Genomic DNA, 22,350 nt, shown 5'->3' on the forward strand with positions numbered 1-22,350 from the left:
CTCCCAAGTGCTGGGATTAAAGGCGTGCACCACCACCGCCTGGCGAACCTTGTCTTTCCAAAACATCTAGTAGCTTGCACACTAGTGATTGAAGAGAGGATGTCTTAGCATAGAGTCTGAAGAGAGACAGGAAATCCCAGTTGCATTTCTTAAAATATGCTTTGTACCTTGAACCATAGAACCAGAAGTGGGAGCTGATGGTATGTTTTTTTCCCCTTTAGTATGATGAACTTGTTCCTGCTTCTTTGACTACAAAGTATGGAGGATTTTACATCAACTCAGGAACCTTGCAGTTTAGACAGGCTTCAGAGTCTGAAGATGATTTCATTAAAGAAAAGAAGAAAAAATCTCCCAAGGTTAGCATATTCTTTCTTTTGGACTTTAGAAATAATTTTTGATGTAACTGTGATATTAGTAGCTAGAATATGAAGTCTCTTAGGATTGCTCAGGAGACTTGTAGACAGGAGACTGGTAGACTGGTAGATCAGGAGACATGATACGAACATGGGGAAGCTGGTCAGGCCTTAGTCATTTCATCCATGTCTCAAGATGGTCCAGCAGGGTCATGTTTCCAGATAAGTCTTAGGGAGGGCTATGAGTCCACTCTTCCTGACTTTTCCACTGTGGACTTGGAGAGGACTTTAGTTCTGGGGCTGTTATCCACTGCAAACTGGTCAGCCTTAGTCTGAGTGTATTTCAGGGCTGCCTACCACACTGCCCATTACTTAAAATGAGAGGGTTCACCTTCAACCAATTCTAGAACAGCCACCATGGCCTTCACTTGGATATTTGCAGGAAACACTGTTGTTGGAATGCTGTGGGTTCTTGACCCAGGGACTGCTTTGAGAGACAGCTTTTTGTTCATGAAGGAAATGAGATAGGTCTGAAGATATACACCATACAGAGCAAGTCTCTAGTGTACTTGCTCTCTGACTCAGGGAATTGTGTAACTACCTTGTTTTTAATTCTCAGAAGCGGAAGTTGAAGGAAGGTGGTGAAAAGATAAAAAAGAAGAAAAAAGATGACACTTATGACAAGGAGAAGAAATCGAAAAAGTCCAAGTTTTCCAAAACCGGGTGAGAGGCAGCAGCTTTTCACTAGGAAAAGTTCTGGTCCATCAGGGTACATGAGGGCCCTGGGATGCGTGGGAGCTGATTTTCCTTCCCTCTCCTCTCCAGCTTCAAAGAGGGCTATAAGGCCTGACCCTCCTCTCCCATCTTCTGACAGGGCTGTTCTGGACAAGTGAGCCATTCTCATCTCTGTGTTAGATAGCCTATATGCCTGTGTTCCTCTGTCAGTGTCAGCAGCTATTTCTGTCACCACATGATTGCTCGTTTATCGAGAAACTAATGTTCCTCGTTCTCTTGGCACTCCTCTCTGCCCCAGTTCTTCTGTCTCTGTTATTTTCTTTTGTTTTCTATGGTAGTGATTCCTCCTTACCCAGTTAGCCCAGCTGCCTTCAAGTTGCTGCTATTCTCTGCTGCTCATGCGTTCTTCCTTGAAATAGTTTTCCCACCCCTCCCATTTTTTGCAAACTTTTATTTCAGCCTGGTAGTGGTTCTAAAACCCATTGGATATTTAGCATTATATGACACTACATTGCCAATCTGTATTTATGCTTAAGTTTTGGTCCGGCAAGAACAAGTTCTCTTTGCCAGAAGGATGGAGCATGATAACAGAGTTGACTGCCAGAACCAAGACTATCATGGAGACCTTTTCCTGGGAGCAGGGATAAAGGCTGCTGAGTTTCTCATGAAGAGTCCTACAACCTGAGTGACCAGTTTCCCTCTTGCTTGCAGCTTCACAGCCCTCAATGCCAGTAAGGAGAAAAAGAAGAAGAAGTACTCTGGGTCATTAAGTGTTAAAGAGATGCTCAAGAAATTTCAGAAGGAGAAAGAGGCTCAGAAAAAGAGAGAGGAGGAGCATAAACCTGTAGCTGTGTCATCAATAGAAGCTCAGAGCCTGAGGGAACTGGAGGGCACTTCTGACCCATTGCTTTCACTCTTTGGCTCTACTTCTGACAATGACTTGCTCCAAGCTGCCACTGCCATGGACTCCCTGACGGATCTGGACTTGGAGCAATTGCTCAGTGAGTCTCCAGAAGGAAGCCCTTTCCGAGATACGGATGATGGAAGTGATTCCCTTGGGGTGGGAGTGGATCAGGAGTTCAGGCAGCCCTCTTCCTTCCCTGAAGGCCTCCCAACACCCCTGGAGAAGCGTGTTAAGGAGCTGGCTCAGGTATGGTGACATCATATGCTGGGCTTTCCTGGAAGCCATTTCAGTAGATTGGCATTAGGTCTGTACCTTGTGAAGTTTGATGCTTGAGAAATCCTTTGTGAAGGTGTAAGCCTTTCCCAACTTCTCATTTCATCCCAGGGAGGAAACAGTGTTGGCTTTGCCCACCAGGATTCAGTTTTTCACCTTTTTTGATTCCTCTACTTCTGGAAATTTTACTTTGGGGAAATTTTTCTCTTCTGTTTTCTGCCAATTTCTTTCTTACAACTCCCCTTTGCTTTTGTTGACCAGTCCTGATGCTCACAGTAGGCAACTGAAGTAAAATGTCATCTTTGAATTCTTCCAGAGATTTTGAAAATTCACTGGTTTGTAAACACCTGAAGAGCAAGCACATGCTTAGCTGTTACTGGGTCTGTCTTGCTCTGGTTTCATTATTAGTGTTGAGGTGTACCTGCGTGGTGACGAGTGGAAGCTTAGTTTGAGCACCTCTTCCTATCCCAGAAAACAGCAAGCAGTCTTTAGCATGGAGTAGCCATGCTGCTGTTTTCCTCCAGTATTTGGAGATGATCTCTGAGTCCTAAGAACTGTCAATTCAGTGGTTTACTACTAACTGTAATATAACTGTGGATCATTAGTTTTGACACCATTGCCTTAGTTAAAATAAAAATCAGTGTCCCTTAAGACGCTGATTTAGATGGTAGCTCTAGGAGTGTTTGTGCTCAACAGCTGTATGTTTTGAACTAGTGATTCTTACAGCATTTTCAGAATCAGTATTGTGACTATTTCAAGTTTTAGGACAGTGTAAAACATCGGCTTCGGTATAAATATTTTGTTTTGTTTTCTTACCTAGAGAAGATATTTAAACACAATGTACAAAGCAAACAAAACACCTTATTCACAACTATAGTTTCTCCTTGTTAGCCTATGTGTGGTATATTTAAGTGTTCTTGAACATAATGCTTTAATGAATGGTGACATGTCAGGGACTTAGTCATCTGAGTATGACATTGAAGGGAGAGGAGTTAAGGCTGCACTTAGCATGTCTGAGCATATTGTCTTGTTGCTCAGAATTTATGTTTAAAAAATTACTTCTTGTTCTTTTCAGTGCTTTGATTTGTAAGCACATTGTTTTGTAGTCCCTCAAAGGCTTGTTAACTAAGTTAAATGAGACCAAGTGATGGTAGACCATTGTTTATTTTAACAGAAAAGTCAAAATAAAACTCTTGGTTATATACTCACTCCCATGGTAGATTGTGATCAGAGTAGTAACCTATTATTTCACCTTTTTTGGGAAAAGATAAGTGCCACACCTGAAACAGTGTTGGAACTGTGGTACAAGAAAGCTATCTGGGTAGACATGCTATCTGGTAAGTTGTCTCTCCTGAATAATGGCTCCTTTATGGCTTACATTATAGATTTTGCTGCAGCTGGAGTCCTTCATAAGCGTGCATGGGTGTCTGGGTGCCTGGTCCTTTGTGATCCTTTGCTAGGAGAGGTTGTCTTTCCAGAGGGCAATGTATTTAGACACAGAACATTATGTAGAATTCCAAAAGCCACACATGGTTATTTGTACCCTTAATAAAGAGTTCTGTGCTAGATCTTGAAATGAACACAGCATTTTAAAAATTATATTTGAGGGGACTGGAGAGATGGTTCAGCAGTTAAGAGCTCTGACTGCTCGTCCAAAAGTCCTGAGTTCAATTCCCAGCAACCCGATGGTGACTCACAACCATTGTAATGGGATCTGATGCCTTTTTCTAGTATGTCTGAGGACAGTGATGGTGTATTCATATAACATAAAATTTAAAAATCAAATGATAGCTGGGCATGGTGGTACTCACTTACAATCCCAGTTGTTGAGAGGTGCTGACAGGAGAATGTATTCTTCAAGATCATCCAGGCAACAAAGTAAGTTCAAGATTAGCTGGGCTGCACCAGACCTTGTCTTAACCCCAGAATTAAACTTGATGTGCATCATTGTTGGTAGCAGTTTAAGTATTTCTCCCTGTACTTTTTACTTCCCTAAATTTATTTTTATTTTTCTCTCTTATTCTTTTCTTTTGGTTTCCCGAGACAGGGTTTCTCTGTATAGCCCTGGTTGTCCTGGAACTCATGCAGGCGCCACCACTGCCCGGCTTAAAAAGAAGATTAGAGCCGGGCGGTGGTGGCGCACACCTTTAATCCCAGCACTTGGGAGGCAGAAGCAGGCGGATTTCTGAGTTCGAGGCCAGCCTGGTCTACAGAGTGAGTTCCAGGACAGCCAGGGATACACAGAGAAACCCTGTCTCAAAAACAAAAACAAACAAAAAAGAAGATTAGATAGATTTTAAATCTTGACTTTAGATGCAATACATGTCCATTTCTATTGCTTAAATTTGAAAATAAATGCTAAAACTTAGGCTTGGCTACATATTATCCCTGACTATGCTGATTAAGTGGCTCTTTTCTGATCTTACCTAAGCTCATACTTGTGACTGCGTTCAGCCAACACATTGGCCATATGCTGGCTAGACCTCCCTATCAAGGGTTTCTGCAGATCTTACTAGTTACTCCTCCTTACCTCAGATTTGGAATCCTGCTTCAGTCTCCAGAGTAACTGGGATTTTGGGTGTGTGCCAGCAAGCCCAACTTCGGTTAGTATTTAATTTGGATTTATTTAAAATGTAGCACCTAAGTAATTCACTATAAAGCCAGATCCTCCAAGATGTAGTTTAAAAGCCTTCAGAAAAAACTTTTTAAAAAGGTTATACAGGCAGAAAGCTTTTGAAGTACTGGAGAAATGGCTTAATATCTAAAAATAAAATTTGTGACCTGGTATGGTAGTGCATGCCCCTGTAATTGTAGCTCTTTGGAGCAGAGGCTAGAGAGTCAAGGGTTAAAGGATGGGGTGAGAAGGGCAGATCAGTGGTTAAGAATGCTAGTTGCACAATCATTGAGGACCTGAATTTTGGATCCTTGCACTTACATAATAAGCTAAGTGTGGTCTAGCATGTGCTTATAACCTTAGTGCTCTCAGGGTGGGGTGGAGCAGAAGGATCAGTAGGCTTAGTGGCTAAAAGCCTAGCCCAAAATACTAAATTCCAGAAATAAGGCAGAGAGTGATTGAGGAGGACAGTTGACATGCTTCTTTGGTATGTTGTTGCACACACAAGTACTACATACATGCAAAGTGCATGTAAATAGAGTTCAAGTTCATCCTTGGGTTAATAAAACCCTGTTTCAGAAAAGGAATATTTATTTGCAAACTTAAACTGTTGACGGCCCTAATGAACAATATGACGTTTGAATATCTGTTTAAGGAGTGAGATTGAATTAACTAAAGATACTTCTGGGTATTAGAACTAGTAGTGAAATTTAAACAAAACAATAACTTGTCTGGGGACATAGTGAAGTGCTTGTTACACAGCATGACGACACAAGTTTTGATTCCCCAGAATCCTTGGATAGTAAGCCATGGCTCCTAAGAAACAACAGCTGAGGTGGTCTGATACCAATACAAACACATGCAGCGATGCTAATGGGAACATACAGGCTCACACTCACATATACACACCACACAGGATTCAATTTTATTCTCTTCCTATATTAACTAAGCCACTGTAGCTCAGTGGTGCAGGACGTGGCTAGCATATATGAGACCCTATGTTCTATCTCCAGCAATGCAAGGGTGAGGGGAGCAAACTAACCCAAACACAGAAACAAAAACCCCAAATATCAAAGTAATAGAATCCCACTGCTCTAGAAAAGCACCAAGATAGAATCTGAATGCTTGGGCTGGTGAGATGGCCCAGTGGGTAAGAGCACTGACTGCTCTTCTGAAGGTCCTGAGTTCGGATCCTAGCAACCACGTGGTGGCTCACAACCACCTGTAATGAGATCTGATGCCCTCTTCTGGTGTGTCTAAAGATACCTACAGTGTACTTACATTGTACTTACATATAACAATAAATAAATCTTAACAACAACAAAAAAAGGAATCTGAATGCTTTTAAAGGTATAAGAAAATACACATCCCCTTTAGCCATGCATAGTAGCTTATGCCTATAATCCTAGCACCCAGAAGTCAGGATTGCAAATTTGAGGGCAGTAAGTTCAAGACTGGCCTTAGATACACAGCAAGACTCTATCTTTTAAAAATTAATAAGTAAAATAATTTAAAAATAAAATCCACACTGGGCAGTGGTGGCACATGTCTTTAATCCTAGTACTAGCAAGGCAGAGGCAGGCAAATCTCTTGAGTTTGAGGCCAACTTGGTCTATAGAGTGAGTTCCAGGATAGCCAGGGCTACACAGAGGAAACCCTGTCTCAATAAAATAATATAAAACAATAAGTAGACTGCACATGTCCTTTCTTCTACTATCCAGTGTTTATGTCATACCTTTCATCTGGTTCCTCTGGGCTATCTTTTAGCCAAGGTATCCTTAGAAGTGTGAATTTTGTATAGTTTCTCCACACTCATTTCTGATTAGTCAATATTTAATTTTTTCCATCTAGTTTGCCTTCTTAAAATCATGTCTGTTCATATGTTTTCTTTCTTTCGCTCATTCAGTGGACTTGCATGCAACTTGATAGCTGTAATGAATACAGTGACATAGATTCAAGTTCTTATCCTTCATGATCTTGTCATGTAAACAGACAATAGAGAGGTAGGCAGCAGGCTGAAGTACAGAACAGAATGGAATACCTTCTGTCTTGTTTGGATGGCTAAGCAGAGGGCTAGATAGACAGCCAGACTGAAAGGAGATCAAAAAGTAGCTCTGAGCTACGTAGGACTCAAGCTAGAGACCACAGTGTTGGTTAGATAAGTCTTTAGGGCAAGAGGTCCTTGTCATAAAGTAGGGCAGAGCTGCTGGGCAGTGGTGGTGCATGCCTTTAATCCTAGCACTTGGGAGGCAGAGGCAGGTGGATTTCTGAGTTTGAGGACAGCCTGGTCTACAGAGTGAGTTCCAGGACAGCCAGGGCTATATAGAGAAACCCTGTCTCGAAAAAACAAAAACAAAAAACAAAACAAACAAAAAACGTAGGGCAGAGCTGAGTGTGTGAGTGGTTGGACAGTGGGATCCTTGGAGTATATGGTAGGAGATGAGAGCTGAAGTGGATGGCTAGTGGCAGATGGTGGAAAACTATGTGCCATGTTTGGGTTTCAGCTGGAAAAGAACTCTTATAGGGTTCTAAGGAAGTTAGCGAGATGTTTTAAGAAGGCTAAGGTGCAGGCATGAGTAGGAATCTAGGAGGTCAAGCAAGTAAGTTTTAAGAAGTTGCTTATCCAAGGCCACTCACTACCCCTTTACAGAAGTAATTGGAAGTGACTTAAAGGTAATTGGAAGTACTAGTCCAGAGTTCAGAAGAGAGGGTTCAGGACTTAGAGGCTTAGATTTGAGGGATCTGCTGGGATGTAGAAGCCTGAGAATTAGGAGTTAAAGGTCAATCTCAGCTTTTGATCTCTGTTTCTGGTGGGCAGGGTATAAAGGACCTAGTAGAATAGGCAAGTGGAATGGTCAGAGGAGCCAGGAGGACCCAGAAATTGCAATTACAAGAAGACAGGAAGAGTAAAGATTTATATATAGTTTTCAGAGAGTCACCTTGTTGTCCCCATTTTGTATAAAGTTTGATTTCAGAAACTATTTTGCCTTAATTTTTCAGGTTAGTATCTTTTTGTTTAGGCCAGTGATTCCCAACCGTCTTTGCTCATTAGAATCACCATGTGGTATGTTGAGAGAGATCTGACGTTTGGGCTACTTGTCAGGAACATACATTCTTCAGTTCCAACTCCCAAGATTGTGTTTTGATTGACCTGGGGTAGGAAAATCTGCCTAGGTAACTTCCATGTGTGGCTAAGAGTGAGAACCACCAGGTTTAGTCTTTGTTGTGGTCACTTCAGGGACCTCTAGACTTGTTTTCCAAGTTGTCATCTTCAGTATCACATTATTTCAAGAGTCTGGGTGTGGGATACCGTACAGATTTTCAAAGGATGGCCTTTAAATGCTGAAGCTACACAGTCATTTTTTTTTTTTTCTAATAGGAGACTTCTCTTTGAGTATGATTGGGGTACATAGTAGTTTTATTATTTTTCATTATATTTTTATACATAAAAGCCTTTAAATCAGCAGGTCTTACTTAACTCATGAGTTGCAACTCTTTCATAGAGTCACCTAAAAACCATAGAAAAATGTAGATATTTACAATATGATTCATAGCAGTAGCAAAGTTACAGTTACAAAGTAGCAACAAGAAATAGTTTTATGGTTGGGGATCACCACAACATGAGGAATTGTATTAATGGATTGTAGCATTAGAAAAGTTGAGAACTGCTTTAAATCTTGTAGGTTTGCTGAAGGTCTTAGTTGTTTTTCTACCATTGACAGTATAGAAACCCCAATTTACAGTGTAGTTGGTAAGAGCTTGGACACAGAAGCTAGACAGCTGGCTGAGTTGGTCTCTAGCCAGATGTCTCAGGATCACTTCTTTCGGTTCTATGATTAATATTATAGTAGGTCCCAAGAAACTCAATGCACAGATGCTGCATCAGTGGGATGACCTTAATGTGGGGCTGAGGAATGGTCAGGAAGATAGCAGAGTGTTTTATTGGCAGGTGTTCTTTGGGAGTGATGACTCTGCCTGCTGGTGAGTGTGAGAGATACATGGGGAAAGGGCACTAATAAATTACTGTTACTGTCTCCTGTGAATCAGGCTGCCAGAGCTGCTGAGGGAGAGAGCAAACAGAAGTTCTTCACTCAAGATATTAATGGCATCCTGCTAGAGTGAGTATCATCCATTTGTTTGTCTCTGCTCTCCTATTTAAAATGAAAGAGACACTGCATCTGTCTCCATAAATGATAGACCATATGAATCTTCAGCAACTGACATTATTAAAATGATGTAATACATGTATTGTCATATTTGAAAGAGGATTTCCTGGCAAGTATGTGATGAAAAAAGAGAATGCAGAAGAATGAATGACACCCTGGTGACCTCAGGTCTGCTAGGAGTTAGGTGCCTCTCAGGGTTCCTCCTCATTTTCACCTGTGCTGCCATTTCTCTTCATCCCATCATGCTTTGCCCAGAGCCCCAAAAGCCTGAGGTACTTGATTGTCTGAACTATATTAATAAGGACAACAGCAAGCATACAAAACTAAGCCATGTCAGGCCACAGCTTTGCAACCTTTTTCCTGTTTGTATTAGGTAGCAGGAGAATCCTGTTGCTCAACAACAGGGTTTTGCTTATGTAAGAACAGTTGTCAAGACTTGAATATTCCCACAAATGGCCTCTACTGAGTAGTATGTGGATGAGCCTTTTAGCTCAGCACAGGGCCTCAAAGAGCACCTTAAGGATCAGGTGAGAGTTTTGTGTCAACAAAGAGCCTGTTTGATTGTACCACATATAGAAAGCTCAGGCTTTTTCTGTTTGTTTAGTTAGATAATGAGGATTTTCCTGATCTCATGATCGTGGGTAAAATTAGTAACTGAAAATCAAAACATGGAGAGGGCTGGAAAGATGCTCTAGTGCCTACAAGAACTTGCCATTGCTCTCACAGAGGACCTGGTTTGGGTTCCTAGTACCCAGATGGTGGCTCAGAACTGTCTTTAAAAACCTTGCTTCTTAACTTTAGATCCACGGAATCCATTGCCCTCTTATGGCTTTCATGAACACCAGGCATGCATGTACATGGGACAGACATATACATATAGGCAAAACACCTTGCATAAAAGAAAAATAAGTCTTCAAAATATTGTTGGGAAATATTTTCTGCCAACTCAAAGCAATTTGTTACTTTTCACTTTCAAAACTTTCATATTTCTTTGTTTATGAAATTTAATACTCTTACCTTTTTGTCTTTGGTTTTGTTCTCTTGACTACCTTTGACTTGTCTTATCCTTGACCTAAGAGCCTTGACTCTTTATTCCTAGCCAAGTTCATCAAGCTTGAGAGTTTTTCTTGTTGCTGCTGGAGATTTTGTTGCTGTGGCCACATGGTCGGTTACATTGTGTGACTATCAAGATAAGATTCAACCTACTTTTGGTGACTAGCTTTCTTCTCCAGTCTGCAGTGAGCTGCAGGCCATTGACGACTGTGTTGTGTTCTTCAGCATAGAGGTGCAAACTCGGGAGCTGACTAGCCAAATCCGTTCTGGGGTGTTTGCCTATCTGGCTTCATTTCTGCCCTGCAGCAAGGATGCTCTAGTCAAACGTGCTCGGAAACTTCACCTCTACGAACAGGTGCGTGACAGAGTCTGCCTAAGGAACCCATCTGCTACACTATCTCCTTTTGATAGCCCATTATGGGTTCTCAGTGTAAGACTAGTTCATGAGCCAGGCCTGTACTGTGCCCTTTTTTTGTAGGGTGGGCGCTTGAAAGAGCCACTCCAGAAACTCAAGGATGCCATTGGTAGGGCTATGCCTGAGCAGGTGGCCAAGTACCAGGATGAATGCCAAGCACACACACAAGCAAAGGTTGCTAAGTAAGTGTGTCCTATCTCATTATCATAATCTTCCTGTATCTCCTACTTCCTCTTAAAATTACTTGTCTGTGGGAATGTGCATGAACTTGCAGAATCCAGAAGAGAATCATATGCCCTGAAGTTGTAATGGGTGATTGTGAGCTGGGGTGCTGGAAACTGAATTCGGATCCCCTGCGAGAGCAGCATATGCTTTTAAACTCTGAGCTATCTCTCCAGGTTCCTGTCTCTTTTTACACTTCTCCAACACTTTTTACATTGCTCCTTCATGCGTGTTGTCATCCATGTAGGGAACACATGTGCTTTATGTAGGGCATGGGTAGTTAGATAAAGACAGTGTTAGGTGTTGGCTTGATTCATTGGTGCTTTAGACAGGTAAAAGAACCTCAGGAATTATTATTCTTCCCTTATAGGTTAGATTATATGAAAATAGTTTTTGTTGAGTTTCTCTAGGCAATTTAGCACTTTCTGATCTTAAGGAGAGCATTGTAGAAGAGAGGAGTGGGAAGCTGGTGGGCAAGAGGACCCCAGAATTCCTTCTATTCCCTCTATAGGATGCTGGAAGAAGAGAAAGACAAGGAGCAGAGAGAACGAATTTGTTCTGATGAAGAAGAGGATGAAGAAAAGGGGGGCCGGAGAATAATGGGACCCCGGAAGAAATTCCAATGGAATGATGAAATCAGGTGTGCACAAACTGGGACCTTGCGTCATTGGAGGGTTTGTGAGACCAGTGTCTGAGCCTGTCCCCATATTGCTAATGAAGGTTAGGATTAATTACTTTCATGGGTTGCTGAAAGCACACAGTGGCAACTGTGAAACAGCATTTGGGGTGGTGGGAGATTGCTGATCCCTCTCTCTTTGCTCCGCAGGGAGCTTCTGTGCCAGGTGGTGAAGATCAAGCTGGAAAGCCGTGATCTGGAGAGGAACAGCAAGGCCCAGGCCTGGGAGGACTGTGTGAAAGCTTTTCTGGATGCTGAGGTCAAGCCTCTCTGGCCCAAAGGCTGGATGCAGGCCAGGTGAGGGCTTTGTGCTGAGGCAGGGGTGTCTGGGATGACTGGGATGATCCCTGCCCTCATAGGTTGCTGTCTCATTGATTCAATTCTGATGTTACTTAAGTACTTAGGGACATACTGGGATCTATAAAGGAGTCTTCTTAATCTATAAGAGGGACCTTATTTGTGAAGTTCAGTCCTTTTAAGTCCTTATCCCACTTTAGTTGGAACGTTGGCTGCATTCTCTTTTCCTCACAGTATGGACTTTGTTGTTAGATTCAATGGCTGTACCAGAGGCTAAGAGATGGAAGTCATCTTAGGGGCTTCCTCATGGTTCCAAAAGTTCCATTCACAAGGAGTAGTGCTAATTCCATGCTGGAACTTAGTTTTGAGTTTCTATCCAGAAGCTCCTTCATGTGTGTTGCCATCCATGTGGGGAACACATGTGCTTTATGTAGGGCATGGGTGGTTAGATAAAGACAGTGTTGGGTGTTAACTTGATTCATTGGTGCTTTAGACAGATGAAAGAACCTTGGGAGTTTTTATTTTTTCCTTATAGGTTAGGTTATATGAAGATAGTTTTGTTAAGTTTCTCTGGGAAAAAAAAAAAACATGCTATATGTGCTACTTCACATTTTTTCCTTGGGTGGATTTAAATAGCACCACTGCCTTAGGGAACTTGTGGCTATGACAGGCTGAAGCAAAGCCATTGACTTTCTTGGTAAAGCCTAGAGTTCTTTTTTTTTTTTTTTTTTTTTTTTTTTTTTTTTTTTTTTTCCGAGACAGGGTTTCTCTGTGTAGCCCTGGCTGTCCTGGAACTCACTCTGTAGACCAGGCTGGCCTCGAACTCAGAGATCCGCCTGCCTCTGCCTCCCAAGTGCTGGGATTAAAGGCGTGCGCCACCACCACCTGGCAAGCCTAGAGTTCTTAGTGTGTAAGTTGGTGAGGCCATATTAGGCCCCTCAGATGGATTAAGTGCCACTGAGTACCAGAGCCTTCAGGAACAATCTAGAAGCAGAATTGTGGCATAATGGGGCAGGTGTGTTAGCCTGGTCCTTTTCCTTTCAGGACTCTATTTAAGGAGAGCCGACGAGGCCATGGGCACCTGACATCACTTCTGTAAGTGCTCAGAATTTGATTTCTTGGGGGACTGCCATTTTAATCTTTTCTTGTGGATGTCTTCTGAACTATTTCTGTGTTCCTTTCTTTGAACAGGGCCAAAAAGAAAGTAATAGCTCCCTCAAAAATCAAGATGAAGGTGAGTCAGCCTGTGTGGGCCATGTGCCAACTGTCCTGAACATCTCCTGAGTGACTGTGGCAGTTTGTTAAGCTTCATTGAGAATAAATATTGAGATGACACTCTTGAATGAGGCAGACATCTGAGCTGGGCCACATAACTCTCTCTAGCCTCAGTTTTTCCAACAGTACTCAACCAGCCCAGTTCTTGTGGTTGTGGGACTCCAGAGTCTGAAGCAGTCCCAAAGGGGCACAGTGCAAGGCCACTGTAAATGTGAGAGGTCACTTGGGTGGTAGTCTTCATGGGGAGGAAGAAGTAGACTCTTGCTGTGGAACTGTTAAGTTTGTAGCAGTAGCAGGAAAGAGAAGTGGCTGTTGGTTCCCTGGGAGAGCTACAGGGAAGTACAGTGGATGGAGCACAGAAATGTGCTAACCACCTTTACATCACAGAGACCTCTCAGGAGACCTTTGGCACTTGCCAAACTTTACCAATTGAGGCTTGGAATTTGCTTAGCCCTTCTTAAAGAGATTGGGAGATCAGATGTTATTCCTGAGTATCTGGAAGCTTCCTAAAATCTGTGAGAACATACTATGTTAAGTACTGGAGATACAGGGGCAATGGGATAGATCCTATTCAGTTCCCATTAGAATTGCTGGAAGACAGGTATTGTGAAAAATTACAGGAAAAGAAGTTAATTGAAAGAATTCTCATCAGTCTATAATTTTAGCCAGGAGCATTCAATACAGTGTAAATGCCAGTAGGCTCAGTCTTCTTTTGCTGTGATAAAAAAAATACGACCAAGCCAGGCAGTGGTGGCACAGGCCTTTAATCCTAGCACTTGGGATACAAGGGCATGCAGTCTTTGTGAGTTCTAGGACAGCCACGGCTACATAGAATAAACATGTTTCAGAAAAGGGGGGGAACCCACCAAAAGCAACTTGGAGAAGGAAAGGTTTATTTTGTCTTAGAGCTTCTAGTCCATCATCCAGGGAAGTTAGGGCCGAAGCCTGGAGACAAGAACTAATGCAGAGGCCATAGAGAGTTCCTTATGTTGCTTGTTCCTTATAGCTTATTTAGCCTGCTTGCTATTTTTTTTTTATTAATTGATTAAATTTTACATCTTGACTGAAGTTTCCTCTCCCTCATCTCCTTCCAGCCCCCTTGCTCCCCAATCCACTTTTCCTTTGTTTTTCTTCAGAGAAGGAGAGGCCTCCCATGGATATCAAGCAGCCCTGGCATATCAAGTTGCCATAAGACTAGGCATATCCTCTCTTATTGAGGCTAGACAAGGCAGCCGAGTAGGAGGAAAGGGTCTGAAAGGCAGGCAGCAGACAGCTGCTCCCACTGTCGGGAGGCCATGTGAAGACCCAGCTGTACATTTGTAAGGTGTGCAGAGGCCTAGGTCAGTTCTATCCAGGCTTCCTGGTTGGCAGTGTAATCTTTGTGAGCTTCTGTGGACCCAGCTTAGTTTACTCTATGGGTTTTCTTATGGTGTCCTTGACCCCTCTGGCTCCTACTTCCCTTCTGCAGGATTCCTCAAGCTCTGCCTAATGTTTGGCTGTGGGTCTCTGCATCTGTTTCCATCAGTTGCTGGGTGGAGCCTCTGATAATGATTATGCTAGGCTCTAATTTGCAAGTGTAACAATTATCTTTAGCAGTATCAGGCTTGGTCTCCCTTTCATGGCATGGGTCTCAAGCTGGACCTGTGGTTGGTTGGCTACTTCTTCAGTTTCTGCTCTATCTTACCCCAGTACATCTTGTAGGCAGGACAGATTGTAAGTTGAAGGTTTTGTGGCTGGGTTGTTGTCCCAGCCCTCTGTTGGGAGTCTTCCCTGGTTACAGGAGATGACCAGTTTATCAGCCTTCTTTCTTATGGCACTCAAGACCACCAGCCAGCAGTGGCACTGCTTATAGTGAACTGGGCCTTCTACATCAACCATTAATCAAGAAAATGTGAGCTAGAGAGATGGCTCAGTGGTTAAGAGCACTGGCTGCTCTTCCAAAGGTCCTGAGTTCAGTTCCTAGGAATCACATGGTAGCTCACAACCATCTGTAATGGGATCCAGTGCTTCCTTCTGGTGTGTCTGAAGACATCTATAGTGTACTCATATATATATAATAAATAAAAATAACTCAAGGAAAGAAAACCAACCTCCTAACCACCTCCCCCCCCAAAAAAAACAGGAAAATGCACCACAGGCTAATCTTGTATGGGCATTTTCTCAGTTAAGGTTCTTCCAAATTACTCTAGGTTGTATTAGGTAGTTAATATATAACTAGCAAGTACAGTGAGTAAGCCTTGTAGTATTTCAGAAACTAAATGAAGAGAAGTTTTCCTGTGGGCATGTGTATACTTAGCAGCAAAGAATGCTAGCCTAAAACCAACCTCTACCAGCTAGATACATATGACCAGATAGTACAAGTCAAAGCAGACAGGGTACCTATACTCATCCATCAGTTGTCTTGTAATTACCCAGTAAGCTTGAATTCACTTGTTGACATCCTCATAATAGGCCACTATTTTTTTTTTAAAGATTTATTTTTTATTTATTTTATATGTATGAGTACACTGTAGCTGTATAGATGGCCGTGAGCTATCATGTGTGTGACTTCTGGGAATTTAACTCAGGACCTCTGCCGGCCCCACTTGCTCCGGCGTAATTCATTGCAGCTGTCTTCAGATGCACCAGAAAAGGGCGTCAGATCTCATTACGGGTGGTTGTGAGCCACCATGTGGTTGCTGGGATCCGAACTCAGGACCTTTGAAAGAGCAGTCAGTGCTCTTATCCGCTGAGCCATCTCGCCAGCCCAATAGGCCACTGTTGACATCTTTGAGTACATCTAACTATGAGCATTTTCCTTTTCCTTTAGGAATCATCTGTTAAGCTCCCGTCAGGACAGCACGGTGGTCCCACTGCTCTGCTCTCAGAGCATCAGGGTGGAGGCCTGAGCACTGGGGCTAACAGCAGGGAGCACCCGTCCCAGGCAGCTTGTGGCCTCACTGACCCTGGGCCTGTCACCCTGGAGGACTCACTGCATGAAGACTTGGTCCGGAATCCAGCCTCCTCTGTGGATGCTGTGTCTAAGGAGCTGGCTGTATTGAACAGCAGAGCAACCAACAGCTCTGAATTCACACTGCCTGCACCCTCCAAAGCACCATCAGAAAAAGTTGTTGGTGTTTTGTGTACAGAAGAGAAACGGAACTTTGCAAAGCCCAGTTCTTCTGCACCACCCCCAACAAATGCTCTGCAGTCACCTCTCAATTTTTTGGCTGAGCAGGCGCTAGCACTGGGGCAGTCCTCTCAGGAGAAAAAGCCAGAGGGTTCTGGCTACAAAGAGCTATCCTGTCAGGCTCCTCTTAGCAAGGGTATGCCTGAATTGCACCAGTCCAAAGCAAAGCACCACAGCTTGCCACGGACGTCTCATGGACCCCAGGCAGCAGCTCCTGTGCCTGGTCCCCAAGTCAAAGTCTTTCATGCAGGCACTCAACAGCAGAAAAGCTTCACACCCCCATCCCCATTTGTCAACAAGCTGCAAGGCCCAAAGGCCACCTCTCCACAGTGTCATCGTTCCCTCCTACAGCTGGTAAAGACAGCAGCCAAAGGCCAGGCCTTCCATGCCACTATGCCAGCTTCCTCTGGAAGTTCACCAGCCTCCAGCAGCAGTGCTCATAAGACAACAGTCTCAAATTCTACCACCATCAGCCATCCAGCAAAGCTGCATCCCACCAGCTCTGTGGGGCCATCTTATAAGAATAACCCCTTTGCTGGCTCAGTCTCTAAACATGGCTCTTCTTCTAGCAGCCCATCACCTGGAGGAGCAGCCCAAGTGCAGAGCTCTGTTTCTGGGACCTTGCTCCCTGGTGTGCAGCCTCCCTCGGCAGGACAGCCTGCTAGCCGAGCTGCCCCAAGTTCTGCTGTGAAAAAAACACCTGTTACTCAGAAGCTGACCCTTGTGGCTCCGCCTGGAGGTCCAAATGGAGATTCTGGTGGTGGGACCCAGGGAGTGGCAAAATTACTGACTTCCTCCCTGAAGCCTGCTGCAGTTAGTAGTGTGACATCGTCTACCTCCTTGCCAGTGAGTATTCCAACATTGCAACCTTCCCCAGCTACAAGGTTTTGGGGGTGAGGCTGCTTGTCTTTCTCAGGTCTGTAAAAGTGGTCTGAAACAGAAAGTCAATGGTGACAGTTAAGTGAGATTAGATACTGAGGGGAGTACTGGGTCTTCTGCTTAGTCTTACTTTTACTGGTGGTTGGAGGACTGGTATAGCCTGAATGTCTTAACAGGGGAGCTGGGAGGGAGGGAAAAGAAAGGGAACATCTTTGGGCATTGGGCCCCTGCAGAGATTGAGCCTGTGAGGAGCAGAGCGAGCCCTAGAGCCTGCCTTTGCACTGTGACTCAAAGATGGAAGTACCTTCAGCTGTTAGGTAGCAGTCCAAATGTGTTTAGACCTCAGTATAGAGTGGCAGTACCTTTGGTTGTAATTCTCTGATTAGCTTGAAGGAACTTTGTAGGACAAAGGTGACTTGACAGAGCCTAGCAGGGGAGGTGTAGGGTATATATAAAATTAGAAGTTTGGCCAAGGGTGGTGTTGCACATCTATAATCCCATAGATAGAAACAAAATCAGGAGTTAAAAGCATATCTACAAACTGAGACTAGCCAGGACACGTGAGACCCTGTCTTAAATTGAAAAGAGATTTGGAAAGATAGCTCAGCAATTAAAAGGAAAAAAAGCACATACACAAGGACACCAGGCTATGGTGCCAGTGCACACCTTTACTCCCAGCACTTGGGAGGCAGAGGCAGGCAGATCTCTGAGTTCCAGGACAGAGAAACCTTGTACGGGAGTGGGGTGTGCACATTACCTCTCTTGAAGAGGCCCTGAGTTTGGTACCCACCACCCTTATCAGGTAGCTCATAAGTGCCTGTAACTCTAGTCTGGGAGCTCTGAAGCCTCTGGTCTCCTTTGGTACACAAAACACACACATAATATTTATATATATGCAGCAGTGAACAACAAAGACATAAGCATATATATGTGTATATGTGTGTATATATGTACAAACAGACTATATATGTGTATATATATATTCGAATACATGCACATAATTAAAAATAATAATTGAAAAGTGAAAAGGAAAGCTTGAACACAGTTTGGGGACTTAGAAGCTTTTTTCTTCTCCTGTATATATAGAAAATTGTAGACAGATTAGTCTAGCAAGGTCTTGATCCTTTTTCCCTACCACCCCATATAGTGACTGTGTACATTAGTTTCCAGGAAAAAAAAAATGGTATCTACACACGTGTTTGAGTGGTGGCGCATGTATGTATTATATGGTGTATCTATTGTGTTCAGTCTTTACCTTCTGTCTTTTTGAGACAGGGTCCCTTTGTTGTTCACTGCTGCATATACCAGGCTAACTGGCCCTTGATCTTACAGGCCTTCTCATCTTACAGGTGTACTACTTATAGACTCATGCTAAAATACTCAGTTTTATATGGGTTTTGAAGATTCAAATTCAGGGCTCAGGCTCTAGCTCAGTGGTAGAGCACTTATCTAACATACACACTCAATCTCCACTACTACTAGAGAGCAAAAAAGGAAAATGGGAAATCATTGATTTAATGTTGCCTTGACAGTATATTATAGGCTGGTGATACAGATGAGTTGTTAGAATGCATGACTAGTTTGCATGAAGCCATGATTTGATCCCCAGCACCATACAAATTGGGCGATGTAACCCCAGCACTGGAAGATAGAGTCAGCCAGATCAGATGGTCAAGGTCATCCTCAGCTACATAATTGGTCAGTGTGGGCCTATGAGACCTGTCTTAAAAATAGAACAAGGACTTCTTGTTTCCTATGAGCCCTTGAATTGAAGTTTGCAGCCATGGTGAAGATAGAGATCTCTATCATGTTAAGTAGGCTTCTTATGCTTTTTGCTTCTTATGCTGTGGCCTACCTGGGATATATATACCCTGTCAAAGTGAATCAAGGGCCTATAGTGGATAACGTGCAACTCAACCCAGTGTCCTGGGTACTGGGATTAAAGGTGTGTGCAACCATGCCCAGCTGAACAGGACTTCCTGGGTTCATGAATGCATACTAGCTAGTCTTAATGAAAGTAAGATCTTGTGCAGTCAGATTTCACCAGCTACATTCCACTGTAGTGCTACAATGAAGCTTTCTAATTAACTTTAAAAGTCCAGTGATAGGCAGAAGTGCTCACTTTCATGTGAACATGGCTATGTGGGGAACCAGTTTTGAATATTACTTAGGGACACCTCATTCTGGTTGGACTATAAAAGTCTTTTGGTTCAGTGTACTAAGTTTTAAATTTTGGATGGTAAATCTAACCTCATCACCTTTATATTTAATCTTATATTTATTATATATTATACTTATGTATATGTAAATAGAATATATTTATTATATTTATATACATTTATGGTATACTATATATCCATTTAAACATATACATTTATATAAATATAATATGTAAATATAATATGTAATACACATGTGTATAAGGTTATATAACTATAAGCTTATATTTAACCTATAATGCACTCAGTGTACTTCTTATGGGAGGATGTCACTGTCTCATGAGAGAGGACTTCCTGTTGCCATCATCTCATCATCTTGTATCATTTTCAGTTGTTTCTTTTTCTTGGTTTGTTTTTTGTTTTTGTTTTTTTTTTTTGCATTGTTTTGTTTTTTGGTTTTTTGGTTTTTTTTGTTTGTCTGTTTTTTTTGTGGAGCCAGTGTCGTGGAGCCCTGGTACTCTCTTTATAGACAGGGCCTCGAACTCACAGAAATCTACCTGCCTCTGCCTCCTGAGTACTGGGATTAAAGGCGTGTGCCACCACTGCCTGGCTTCAGTTGAATCTTTTTAAATGAGAAACTTACCACACTGTTTATATTTATGAAAGCTTTGGGTGGGAGCAAGGGTTCCTCGAGAATTAAAATTTGTCATGGGGATAACTTGGTTATTTATTTTATGTGCATGAGTGGTTTGTCTGCATGTGTATTGTCTATGAACCATATACATACCTGGTGCCCACAGAGTCCAGAAAAGGGTGTTGGAATCCTTGGGAATGTAGTTAAAATTATCTCTGTACCCTGGGATTTCCTAGATGCTGGCTCATAGAGACTTCCGAATTCCTCTTTTGGGTGCTGAGTAGTAGGTACTACTTTCACAGGCTAGGTTCTGACTTTGTGTTTCCTCCCCAGAAAGGAACTGGCGGGGCAGTGCTGCTGCCCAACAACTCTTCCTTAAGCCTGCTGTCTTCATCCTATAAGTCCAACAACCCCAAGCTTCCGGGGGCTATGAATTCAAACTCACTGGGAATCATAACCCCATTTCCACTTCATGTACTCTCCTTCAGTGCAGACTCCTCTGCCAAAGCAGGAGTCTCTAAGGATGCCATTGTCACAGGTCCAGCCCCTGGGACCTTCCACCATGGCCTCAGCCACAGTAAGTTCTTGTCTCCTGCCTCTGTTACTATGTTGTGCGCCATGTTGGGTCCTGTATGTGTTTGGTGTGACCATGGGAACATACCCCACCTCTAGAAGCTGCATAGTGCCCGGGATAGCTGTTTTGTTCCAGACTGGCCCACAGGTTGCCCGGGGCTCTAGATCTCCCAAGCTGCTTTTCTGTTCTGTCTTCAATGTGTGTGTTTTGTTCTCTCCCCTCCTGTTTCTCTCAGGTCTTCTGGCTGGCTTGCACTCCAGCCCACCCCACACAGCGCCTCTCCCACATGCTGCTGTGTCTACCCATGTCCCACAGAGTCTGCCAGGTAAATGCCAGATGGGCAGTGTGCCATGCACTCTGTGTGCCATACCCCTCCACCCGTAGGTGCTTTGCTGCTGGCACTGTTAGCCATCTCTGCCTCATCATCACTGTTTTGTATTTTGCTTTATCTTTTGAGAGTGTGGCTTTTTGGGTTCCAGAATAATATAAGCCTATACTACCAGAGGCTTTTCCTGGTTTCTTATTGACACTATATGATGGAGCCTGAGCACGAAACAGTTGTTCCAACCCTTAATATGCATTTAAAGAAAAGAGAGATAATGGTGTTACTTGTCTAGAGGTTAACCAAGCACTTTAGGGCCTTTATGGTGAAATGCTACATACCTGCCAGGCATTCTCAGGTGGTAGACTCTTTAGTGTAAATATCCATAGAACAATGAGAAACCATAGTACATGATTGTGAGGAAGAACCTCTTTATCTCTGAAGTTAGCACAGATCCAGAACAGAAGCAGCTTTCAGTCCTCCCTGGTATAAACCTTCCTTAGAGCAGATTTGGAAGCATACCTGGAATGAGGCAGTGTCTCCTGACAAAGTGGTGCTTTTGGAAGTAGGCAGCTCTAAGAGCCCTGGGTACATTGTCAGCTTGAGAGCATGAGAACGGGGATCATTGCCAGAGACAGGCATCTTGTCATAAATAGACTGACCTCATCCTGTCCTGATTCCTGGATTCTTGCATATAGATGCTTCATGAAGTTTTGGCTTAAGAACCCTATGAGAACCTGATTGACCTTGTATTTTTAACACTTTAGACCTGTTCCAACCAGGTCCCTGGGCTACCAGGAGAGAAAGGCTGAACCTAGGGAGCATGGGATTTGTATAGGGCAGGAGTCAGATGCAGACTCTAGGGGATGTGTCTCTGACCTGCTCATGGACAGTGTGGACCCACAACTCACTACCTGCTTTAGGATCTGTTCATGGGCTCCTTACACTCATGTCCTAAAGCTGGGGACTCTGTAGTGAATGTCAGAGGCCTTGTTAGAATGAGGGTGAGTTGTGCATTTCTCAGAGCGAAACCTTTGGGCCTTTGAAGAGCCAAACCAGTAGCAGTAGTCAGTTGTTCGAAGGAGCATTCACATCTGAGGACTTCCTCTACACGGGTGGGTGGCTGCCATTTGAGTGAAGTGCAGTGTGGGTGTCTCCCAGCTATGAAGAGCCTGTGTGCTATTTAAATGAGATGGTGCCACCTCCACCTGCTTTGGAAATGACCTGTTTTGAGAGAAACAAAATAATTGAAGAGGGACTGGAAACAGACTCTGCATCTGTAGATTTTTTAGCAACAAAGGGGAGTGGGAGGCTGATAGAAAGGAAAAGAAAAAAACATTTCTTGGACCATGTTTATGTTTCCCTCCCCTGGTCTTCCAAAGCTATCAGAAGAGTTAGAGATATCATTCAGTGGTTGAGCATTTGCCTGGCATATATAAAGCCCAGTGTCCATTACCAGTACCTCGAGGAGAAAAAGAAAAATCAGAAGAGCAACTATGCAAAGTGGGTTAGCAGACTGAACTTCATTTTGAGCTATGTTACAGATGTGGGGCTCTGTGGGACTGGCAGGGAGTCCCCTGTATCCAGCAGGGAGCTGGGGGTGGGGGGCTCTGTGGGGCTGGCAGGGAGT

At 43.3% G+C, this 22,350-nt stretch overlaps 1 protein-coding gene across 9 annotated transcripts in view; it reads left to right on the plus strand.

Moving 5' to 3' along the window:
- The window catches only part of Ubn1 (ubinuclein 1), a 36,486-nt gene that overhangs the window by 11,371 nt on the left and 2,765 nt on the right, over window positions 1-22,350 (plus strand). For 6 of the 9 annotated variants that reach the window (XM_031361494.1, XM_031361503.1, XM_031361518.1 and 3 more), the window contains exons 5-18: window positions 222-356; window positions 973-1,076; window positions 1,800-2,238; window positions 8,927-8,997; window positions 10,324-10,453; window positions 10,577-10,695; window positions 11,247-11,375; window positions 11,562-11,708; window positions 12,753-12,803; window positions 12,900-12,942; window positions 15,793-16,998; window positions 20,158-20,401; window positions 20,634-20,723; window positions 22,103-22,223. In XM_031361494.1, the coding sequence (XP_031217354.1) occupies window positions 222-356; window positions 973-1,076; window positions 1,800-2,238; window positions 8,927-8,997; window positions 10,324-10,453; window positions 10,577-10,695; window positions 11,247-11,375; window positions 11,562-11,708; window positions 12,753-12,803; window positions 12,900-12,942; window positions 15,793-16,998; window positions 20,158-20,401; window positions 20,634-20,723; window positions 22,103-22,223 (3,029 nt within the window). The remainder of the gene's footprint in view (window positions 1-221; window positions 357-972; window positions 1,077-1,799; window positions 2,239-8,926; window positions 8,998-10,323; window positions 10,454-10,576; window positions 10,696-11,246; window positions 11,376-11,561; window positions 11,709-12,752; window positions 12,804-12,899; window positions 12,943-15,792; window positions 16,999-20,157; window positions 20,402-20,633; window positions 20,724-22,102; window positions 22,224-22,350) is intronic. The other 3 variants (XM_031361548.1, XM_031361540.1, XM_031361531.1) reach the window with 2 other exon arrangements.

Source organism: Mastomys coucha, unplaced genomic scaffold, assembly GCF_008632895.1.
Source record: "Mastomys coucha isolate ucsf_1 unplaced genomic scaffold, UCSF_Mcou_1 pScaffold12, whole genome shotgun sequence".
Classification (NCBI taxonomy): Eukaryota; Metazoa; Chordata; class Mammalia; order Rodentia; family Muridae; genus Mastomys; species Mastomys coucha.